Source organism: Ananas comosus, linkage group 5, assembly GCF_001540865.1.
Source record: "Ananas comosus cultivar F153 linkage group 5, ASM154086v1, whole genome shotgun sequence".
Lineage (NCBI taxonomy): Eukaryota > Viridiplantae > Streptophyta > Magnoliopsida > Poales > Bromeliaceae > Ananas > Ananas comosus.
The window spans coordinates 4,658,126-4,668,620 of NC_033625.1; the positions used below are offsets into that span (position 1 = coordinate 4,658,126).

A 10,495-nucleotide genomic window follows, 5' to 3' on the forward strand; every position below is an offset into this window, starting at 1 on the left:
AAAAGAAAAAAAAAAGAGAAAAAAAAATTCAATGCACGGTGCATGGGATGTACGGATGCACCGGGTGAATGGTATAGTTTGTCGAGGATATGGGGCTAAGAGTGGGAATAAATTGAGGTACGGAAATGCCCCTGCGCCCCTTCCTCTGCTTTGCCACTTTGGGGCTCTTGCGTGCTAAAAGGGACAAAACCTCAAAAACCACGTACCTCCACTTCAAACACTTATGCTCTCTCTCTCTCTCTCTCTCCATTTTGGTACCTTTACATAAACACCCCTGCAGAATTGTCTATTCATTGTGTGCGTGTGTGCGTTTTCGTGTTCAATTAATAATTAATTTCACAAGAACAATCTTAATGGATTGTTCTGAAATAATCGGGTTTGACTCAATAAGTTATCTCCATTAACTTTTTTCTTATTTGAGTATAAATTAAGAATCTTTTCACTATTCCGTAGATATTCCACCACCAACTAGAGTCTTTCACAATAACAATCTTAATGGATTGTTCTGAAATAATCGGGTTTGACTCGAATAAGTTATCCCCATTAACTTTTTTTTTTTATTTGAGTATAAATTAAGAATCTTTCCATTATTCTATAGATATTCCACCACCAACCAGAGTCTACAAATCTTATAAATGTCACTAACAAAGTCGCTTTCCATGATGCATTCGTGTCCTCACTTTTTTTATCTTTCTAAATACAAAACCAACCTTTTCATCTCCCCTAAAGTTAATAATTTTTCTCTGATCGCTTGAACTATTAATATATTATATTATTTTACAAAAATTTTAAATAATATTTCTGTACTTTCACACTTTCTCACGTTAATATACTGTGATTTAAAATATATCACTTTTATACCCTATAATTTTATTTTTCTCTTTTTATTATCTCCCCCACTAATTTTTTTTATTAAATCAGTAAGAGAGTTAATATTAAAGGATATTAAAGTGAATATTTGAAAAACTATAGATAGGGTATCTGAAATTTTTTATACATAATTTAACAAAAAGTTAACAAAAGAGGTGACGAAAAGAAAAAAAATGAAATCATAGAATACTAAATTGATATATTTTAAACCATAACATACTAAAATGAGAACGTACAAAACTACATGGATGGTATTTGAAATTTACCCCTTTTTTATATCTATATTGAAGTTGTTAGTTTGATAATTTGGAGGAACATTAAACCAAATTAAAACAAAATTGAGGAAAATTGATCTTCAAATAAATTAATCGCATACCATTTTGTGCACCGAATCTACAAGTTTCACCAAACTTCTGGATGTCCAGCACAGTCACAAACATGAATCAATTATCATCATACATTGGATTTGTGAAAAAGAACATAACAATGATGTTTATGAAGCAATGTACAAATAATGAATCAGGATGAACATTACCAAATAATTGCAAATCAAAGAAGGCATGTGATTAGAGGTCAAATGTGGGTACTTCTACATTGAACCCATTAATGAGCTGAAAAAGAGTCCTTGGGAATATGTTCCTGTAGGGGTCTTTCTCTCTCTTCTCCTGAAGGTAAGCAAGACACCTCTCCACCTCACACTTCACATCCATATACAGCTCCTGAGCTTTCGCTTTATCTCTCAGCTCCTGTTTTCTCCCTTCATTCAACAAGCAAGTAATAGTCGTGATCAGGATCAAATTGTTTGTATAAATGTTTTTGTTCTATCTAATCAGGGTCAAACCCAATCAAACTTTGCATTCGAGATCTTTCGACTCGGTAATACGCAAACTGTCGGTGTTTGATCAAAGAATGCAGAGAGGATAGTAGCAGATATTCCTACTATCTACCCAAACAAAATAGCTAGCATGAGGAAAATATTCCCAACGTGCGTTTATTTCTGGAGATAGCAATTCCATGGAGTATTGGTGGAATAGCGTGGGACAGAAGTGCTACAGAACTATCAAGATGGACGACTATGGGATATCTAGATGCTACAGAACTATCCAAATGTTTAAACTTTTTCTTCTTTTTTCTATTTTTAACTCTTTTTGGGGAGAGAGGGTTGAGGTACCTCTTGTTTCGATTGGCTTGCCGAACAGGAAATAAAATCGGCCCGGGATCTTCGGCAACAGCCCAGGAGCGTAAAGATCTTGATTACCAACCTCCCCATTAAAATCAGCCCTATTTTAGAAGAGAGAGAGAGAGAGAGAGAGAGAGAGAGAGAGAGAAATTGAATAAGATTTAAGAACCAGTCCAAACTAAAGAAAACACAAAGTTGTTACTGAATTTTTTGTTATAGTTTGAAATTAACTTCAAGGGACAAAGAATGGAACAAAATAGTCAATGGTGTTTAGCATGGAGTACATCATACCTCACCCTTACAGCTGCTTCATTTATCCTCTTGTCTAGGATGTCATAAAAGGGAACTTTGACAAGATCATCATAATCTAACAGCAGCTGGAAAAAGAAGTTTAAAGGCTCTCCACTATTTAATCATTTTTTAAATTATAACATTGACCCAATTAAGCCCAACAAAAAGGTAAACATGCAACCGAGATTTTATTAGTATAATATAGTTGTTAAAAAAAAAAATTAAACAAGCACTTACTTCACATATATCATCTTCTCCAATGACACCAAACGGAATTATTGTGGCTCCAAAACTCGATGCCATTCTGACAAACTCGGATTGCTTGGGCCAAAATAATTTATATTGCTCACCCTGAAAGCAATGGAAGCTCAACAATAAACTAAATCAAATTTCACAGCTGATGTGTTATATTTTACGTGAATTGGGTTGCACACAGTTTACTCAATAGCATTATCAATCAAAAAATACTTGGAAATTACCTCCTTATGCAGTTTTACTGATGAAACTGGGTAGAAAATACAATATAGTCATGACAATGGCAATAATTTCAATGTTTTCTAAAAAAAGATGACAATAGTGTTGCTCAAGTACCTATTTTGCTCAAGTACCTATCAATGGCACTAATACAACCCATTTAGCCACTACCAAAAATTGCATGGTAATAACATTTACACATACCCCAGCTTCTAAGGCTATATAACATAAATACCCCTGATGGATACCATATTATGTCTCTACAGTATAAAAGTAATTGATATATTAAAAATTTTGTTTCTTGATTAAATAATGCAACACTACAGCCGGATATATACTTTTGGGGGTTTGGAGTAGTGTAATACAATGTAAGCAAATAGACAAATCATAGGCTTTAGAAAATGCACTCTGTAACTCTCGCTTTTATATAGAGAAAATTGCACATAGGAAGGTCTAATATTATATAGTAAATTTTCAGTATTTTTTACTCATAAGTAACCATAATGGAAAGCAAATGAACAAAATTTTACTTCAAAATAATCAATTGTAGAGCGACCTTACGAAGTAATTACTAAGATTAGAAATCACCTTTCTGTGAAGAGCTTCTCGCGCGCCTCCTGGATACAGCAGAACAAAGCACTTTTGGGAAAGCAGCCTATAGAGATTGGTGGCTGAGACAGGAACAGCACCCATAATTCTATATCGATCAAACGAAGCTGAATCGGGCATAAGCTTCTCTGAAGTCCTATTGAACATAAAAGGATGAGCGATGCCTCGAAGAAGGATCCCTCTCTCGTTCAAGAAGGTAGTAGCTAAGGGGCCGAGCTCTAGGCCCAATAACATGTGGTATCCAACAAGAATAGTGGGCCCTTTGTTAGGAATACCTTCTAGGCCTTTGACTATTTTCCCGTCTTCTAAAGTCGAAAGCATCACAGGGCTGGAGGCAAAATTGATCAACCTGAAATTCAAAATAATTTAAGAAATTTGCGATTTTGAGATAAGTATCCAATTACTTCACTAGAAGTGCGAGGTTGAGTAATACTAGTGTACCTATACTCTTCTATAACCTTCTGGAGTTCGTTAGGAGTTGGCAATAGATAGTCTGATACATAATTTATCTGCCTTGATCGGCGATAATAACCAGCTCCCTTTATAATTGTCACCAAATCAATCCCACCTTCCTGTATAAGATGGTATATATTTCATATAAGCACTTAACATGCAAGTATAAAGCCAGGAATTAATATTTTTATTTTTGTTAAACTCAAACTGCATTTTGTGAGATATGAAGATGAATATAACCATGTCTATCAAATTTCTTCATTCAATTTCAAAATTGAACATGGTATAAGAAGCAAAAAGGAAAGCCCTCAAAACTATCTATTCGATATTCTACATCTATTGATCGATCACATTACATTTGTTGCTTTATAGCTTACGGACCTAAATCAACATTCAAGAAATGATGGGAAAAAAAAGGGGCAGCTAGTTGTAAAAAGAGATCATAGGGAGCTGTTAGCAAGCAATGTACCAACCCAATATGTCACATCAATAAGAGCCTCAAACTTTATAGAGATTGTAAAACAAAGTTGTAGTACGATATATAGAAGTAATGAGCATACCAAGAAAATTGTATGACCATTATCCTTGAAATGACGGATTCTGCAATTTGGCAATGTACCAGAAAGCCTTTCAGCTTCTTCTCGGCTAGGTAGCAATTCGTCGCGCCCACTAAAAGAAGGACAGCAATATCAAGCCAATCATCCTCACATGAATTCATAAACTTTAAAAACCATAAATACTCATCTGCACCACCTTTTTCTTGCAATTCTGAAAATAATTAGCACGCAGTATAGTGATAACAAATTATCAATTCTTAGACCTACTTATTCTAAGATAACTTTCAGATTTTCCTCCCTCTGAACAGAATCAACGACATTGATTGAAATGACATAACTGAAAATTTATAAAGGTGTATGCAACTTGGATTTGCTTGCTATGCAGTCATTATAGTGCCTTTTTAGCTACGAGAAAAGGGTAGGGGAAATTTTGACAAGTGAAAGCAGGAATGATTTTTTTTTGTTATATATGGATATACCAATTTTTTTTCTTTTTCTTTATGTCATACTAAACTTCAGTAATATGCCAAAACATTGTCAAAGGAAATATATAAAAGTATCAATAACCTGGCAAGTATCAATGTTTCAGCTTTCACTGCATGTAGACGCGAATTGACAAAAGATGATGCCAATCTTAACATCCTTAACTTCCAGAGAAGAGATTCTTTTGGTAAAACCTCAACCAAAAACTGTAACACAAAGCTTGTGCATAAATTTCCCATATCATAGCAAGAAATATATGAGGAATATGAAAGGGAAAAAAAAATCATATATTGCAAGATAGTAAATTCGCAGCATTATGCCAACATTTTTCTCATTACAATTGGGATATATTCAAATAAAACTCCAGCTCCTGTAGCACACAACATACGTCCTGAAGATAGAATGTAACACTAATAGAAAATGCAAATACAATTATACAAAGGAAGCATAAAATTGATTCGAAAGAACAGAATATCAGTTGAAACTGAGGAAACTAACCTGTATTAGATAGCATTTACATGAATAGGATATTAATGCAAACTCATCCACAGTGAGAACCAAAATCAAATTTCTTCACTTATCGATGACAGTTTAAAACTCACCGAAAGGAAAGGGAGCGCATCATTAAGGCTCTCTGAAAATGTTCTGATAGCTTCTTCAAGTGAGAGATCGCCTCCTACATAAGATGATGTCATCCTCATGGAATTACCTAAAACAAAACAAGAACATTTTAGTAGCAGGACTAAGATAAGAGGAAAAAAATGTTATTCAAGATAACAAGATTGCTGAACAACTTGCTGATCCACTATGCAACGAAAGACGAATATTAGTAATAATTTCATTTTACTTGTGAGTCATAAAATAACAAATATAAACAATCGTTTATTCCACTTCGTGAATTGGAACAGAAGAAACGGCTACTTAGACAGTATTAAAGCATATATCGCACACAAACCTCCAAGAAGACTAAAGAAATATGGAATGGTTACATGGAGTGGTTCCGGCACGGCATCTAAGAAAGCTGAGAGAGATTGCAATTGAGAATTTGGGAAGGAAGTCGCTGCAAGATGAGATCAATCACGGAGTTAACTGCATAGAATACTTGATCAATCAAAAGAATAACCAAAGAAAATGTAAAAGAATTTGTAATTAAACCTGGATTAGCTAAGATGAGTATCAAGTCAATTTCCGGGTTGCGTGCTGCCACAGCAAGAGCAAGACATGCACCGATAGATTCACCAACGAGATAAATTGGCTTTTCTGGTGACTTCAATTTTTCTGATTTCACTGTTCTCTCCACATATTCAATTAGATCTGTAATCCACCAAAAATAAAAGAAGGAAAAAAAAGAAAGAAAGATGAGGCTAAGTGGAAATTCATGAAAAGAGTTCTAGGGCTTGAATGGCCTGGCAGGGGATTCTATAGAAGTGCTATTTAATTAAAGATTTTTGATGAAATGCATAAACATAAAGCTTTTCTTGAAGACCCGTTTATTAGCTTCCTACTGCAATAAGAAACAAAAGCTTTGAATTAGAGCATCAACTTTTTCAGGACCAAGAAGCTGCTTTCAACTTCCAATCATGGGCAGACACTTTAGGCTTCTGATTGCCAAACAACCACCTTTTGTTTCTCAAATAGAAAAGTTGTTTTAGAAGCTAGACCCACCCAACAAACGCTGATAAGGAAAACCATTTACAATGGCCAAAATTGAAGTTCGAGAACACTATCTATTTTTTATATGAATGAAAAAGGGATCACACCACCAAAATATATCCCTCCCCAATAAAAAACAATATATACACGTAAATCCAGCTCATAGTAAACAATACTATATCCAAATACCCCTAAATAATCCTAGGACACTAACAAATCCTGGTACACCCAAACATGTCAACCAATCAGAGAGAGAGAGAGAGAGAGAGAGAGAGACCTTCAAATGGTGTCCGATCCATTACTGGTATATGGAGGCACCAAATATCAAAAATCCTGTAGAAAGAAACATGTTACTCAATCAAATAACAGCACAATTCAAACACAAAAAAAAGAGCAAAAAATAGGAAAAAAAAAAAACAACAAACTAATATCACCCTATTCACTTACTTCCCCAATCTCTCATGATGCCGGATTAGACCAACCCCAACTCCATCAATCCCTAAAATAACACACAAAATGTGAAAATAATGACTATTTTTAAATAGACGATGCACGATATACCTAATCCGTTATGTGGAAATAGCCCAGGAGTGTACTTAAACCGCAAATGTGGACCTTATAGAATTAGAGCATCTTAGAATCGTGAAATAATTGTTTTTATTCAACACTGTTTCTTCCGTTTCTTTCACTCTCGACTGCGAAAGTAATATTGTTTTCCATCTAAAAAATTAAAATTAGGAGATCACGATTTCGTAATGATTTTATACATTCAGTAAGTTTTTGAATAAGAAACCAAAACATTTAGAAGAAGAGTAAAAGGAATTTAAAGAGAGAGAGAGAGAGAGAGAGAGAGAGGGAGAGAGAGAGAGAGAGAAGGGGAACCGGGTAAGAAGAGGAGCAGCGGCGAGCCGTTCATGCGGGCGCCGCACTCGAGCGGGGAGAACCAGCGCGGGGGCGCGTCGTCGGGGCGGACGAGGTCCCTGGACCGCTCGATGTAGTCCCTCACGCCGAGCGGCGCCGCCTCCGCGCCGCCCTCCTCGTCGTCGCGGCGGAGATCCGCCCCCCTCCTCCTCCTCCTCCTCCTCTCCCCCCCGTGGACCCGGTTCACCGTCGAGGACTCGGATCCCACCGCAGCCGCGCAGCCACGGACGTCGGGCGGCCCGGCCGCCGCGCGAGGGACGGCGGACGGTGGCGGTCAGGAGACGGTGCGCCCGCATGGGCGGTAACGGCGACGATGCGGGAATGACGAGGCAGGGAGGGAGAGGTGAGCGCAGCGCCGGAGCGGCTGGCGGCGCGACGGCGCGGGGGCATGCGGAGGAGGAATGGGGGTGGAGGCGCGGCCGTGTTTTGTTGGAGCGGCCATTGCAGAGAGAGGTAGGGAGAGAGTTTTTAAAAAGAGTAGAAGAGCGAGAGGTCGCTCTGGGAGAGGAGCTCTGCTTCTAGAATTTTTAGCTATCTAGTATTATTATTATTATTATCATTACTTATGTTTATTATCATTATTATTATTTTTACATTCGGGCTAAACGGTAACGGTAGCGTCCGTCGAGCAGCTGTATTTAGAGTGGTTATTAGAGTAACGTCTAGTTTATCCTTGTACTTAGGAGACCATGAGATGGAGGGCGACAATTTATTTGGGTCCGCTAAAAAGTTGTTAGGATTAAACTTTCCCATCAATCAAACACAATTAAATTACACATCCAGAACGAAATTTGAAATTTTCCATTCGGCATTCCAGAATTAAAATTCGGGATTCGAATTCAGATTTAGAGTTTAGTAATTATATTTACAATTTATTGAATTTTGGATTCTGCTTAAGAAATATAGGGGACTCTATATGTAACTCAGTCTGTTTAGAATTTAATTATTTAATTAATGATTAAACTTAAATACGGTTTAAATGTAAATAAATTAGAATAATATATATCTTATATAATATACTATAATATATATAATATATATAATTAAAGTTAATTTTGATATAACTTTATAATTATATTTTAGGTTTGATATGCTTTTTTTAAGCGAAGATAAAAGAGGACATTATTATATTTTGTGATGGGATTAAATTGTTTATTATTATATTGAGTTTGTTTTATTTTGAGTTTCACATTAAAATTGTATTTTGTGCTTGCTAAATCTTAAATATTATTCAATAAAATATAAGTACATAAAAATTTAAATACGACTGTAAAATTTTAGCTATATTGTTGCTAATTCTATTTATATTCATAAGTGCATATTAGTATATATTATCATTTAAATAATAATTGAATATAAATTTTATTCATATTCTAATTTGAAGAAATATCTGATTATATTCAAATTTGCTATTTTTAGCGAATATAATACTAAAAATTTAGCACCCGACGTATATTCGCATTCGAAAAAAACATGAATACGAATATGATTTCGACACATACCCAACAATATTGGACCGTTTTTACCGGCAGGTAGAGATGATACGAGCTCCAGGCGAAGGGTAGGGAAGCACTGGGTCCGGAAAGAATAGTTTCACGGCAACATTAATAAATGTCTCGATCTAATTCCCCTTAGTCAGTATTGAGACAATTTTTGCCTAACTCATTGCACTTTTTAAGTCTTTCACAAAAGAAATTCGTGCTGCTCACTGAGAGTGTCCACGTCATGCTCCGATTTTGTCCTGCTTCTATCTAATTCAAAAGTCTTTTAGGTGGATTTCAGACTTAGTTTTTCTCAATGAAAGCAGGAATTTTTGTCCAGCTGTAGGTCTCAAGTAGAGGGAGAGAGAATTTCTTTTTCTACAAGACTTGTCTTATGAATGTGAAAGCCGACAATATAGAGTATTTAAATATTTTTATATTTAAAAATAAGAATGCAAGTGAATTTAGGTTGATGGAGCTCCCGTCAAGATCTATTCCGTATGACACAATAATTAAGGGTCAAAATAGGAATACGAATAATTCGTCTCGAATGTGTCATAGCATGCTAAAAATTGGAATAAGCGGTAGAAGATTCTTTATTTTTTTTGATTCATTCTGATTCGCCAAAAAAAATACTTTTATCTTAATTTACCCCAAAATAGAACAATAAATAAGAATAAAAAAATAAAAATTAATCCGTTCTAAATATCCTCCGATTCTTTAAAAGAAAATGGGGCGAGAAAGATCCTTTTCTTCTAAATGCACGATTTATAAAATTCACACTTAATTTATATGCGCATAAAACAGCGTTACTAAGATAAAATAATGTGTGGGCTCCACTTCACATGTCACTGTCACGAGCAAGACATGCAAGCGTAGACAACAACTATTCCGTGCAGAGGTGAAGTTGAAACTTGACGGCGTGGAGGCGGTGGAAACTGACGGAGTTATAACAGCCGTTAGAGTGAGATCAATCTATGATGCGGATCATGACGCCTCACCTGATTTGTTTAGTTGGTACATAACATAAAATAAAAATAAATAGGGCTTGTTGCTTATTTACCCCTTTGCGAAGGGCATATTAGGAATTTTGTCTTGAAAATAAATTTTTTTTAACAATTCTTTTTATAAATTTATAATAATAGCATAAAGAATTTATCTAAATTATAAACTAATTTGAGTCTGCGAATCATCCAATCGTGTAATTTGTTTAATTTCAGTCGGTCAATGATACTTTCGATTTTAATTCTGAATACATCATTTATTTTTACAGGTTTACTTAGTACATTTTATATAATTTTGGACTATATTTTTTTAAAACATAAGTAGTTATTTTAAAATTTGATGTCAAATTATTATTGATTAACTCAAATCAAATAAATAAATAAATTATATAGTAAAAAAATTAAAATTTTTAAAAGTTGAGTAGTCAAATCAAAATAATTTATAGCACAGGTAAATTATGTACGATTTTATCAAAAATTTTTTTGATGGCTGTATATTATAAATGGATGAGGCTATAT

At 35.0% G+C, this 10,495-nt stretch overlaps 1 protein-coding gene across 2 annotated transcripts; it reads right to left on the reverse strand.

The window, feature by feature from the left end:
- On the reverse strand, window positions 1,209-7,734 carry LOC109710500 (acyltransferase-like protein At3g26840, chloroplastic). Of its 2 annotated transcripts, XM_020233120.1 has the most exons (15): window positions 7,453-7,712; window positions 7,132-7,290; window positions 7,018-7,069; window positions 6,848-6,903; window positions 6,073-6,231; window positions 5,873-5,977; window positions 5,520-5,626; window positions 5,002-5,123; window positions 4,438-4,546; window positions 3,866-3,996; window positions 3,404-3,773; window positions 2,579-2,692; window positions 2,342-2,427; window positions 2,042-2,151; window positions 1,220-1,627 (listed from the first exon to the last, which is right to left on the reverse strand). In XM_020233120.1, the coding sequence occupies exons 4-15, from the start codon at window positions 6,867-6,869 to the stop codon at window positions 1,437-1,439; spliced, it is 1,626 nt and encodes a 541-aa protein (XP_020088709.1). In that variant the 5' UTR covers window positions 6,870-6,903; window positions 7,018-7,069; window positions 7,132-7,290; window positions 7,453-7,712; the 3' UTR covers window positions 1,220-1,436. The 2 variants fall into 2 exon arrangements, with proteins under 2 accessions (XP_020088707.1, XP_020088709.1); XM_020233118.1 differs by lacking the exon at window positions 7,132-7,290 and having other exon boundaries at window positions 1,209-1,627; window positions 7,453-7,734.

Excerpts from the sequence above, each read along its gene's own strand:
- LOC109710500 (XM_020233118.1), bottom strand. The coding sequence starts at position 7,486 with ATGAACGGCTCGCCGCTGCTCCTCTTCTTACCCG. Across the intron at positions 7,070-7,452 it reads GCTGCTCCTCTTCTTACCCG|GGATTGATGGAGTTGGGGTT; the intron begins GTTCCCCTTCTC and ends GTGTTATTTTAG. Across the intron at positions 6,904-7,017 it reads CATCATGAGAGATTGGGGAA|GATTTTTGATATTTGGTGCC; the intron begins GTAAGTGAATAG and ends TTCTTTCTACAG.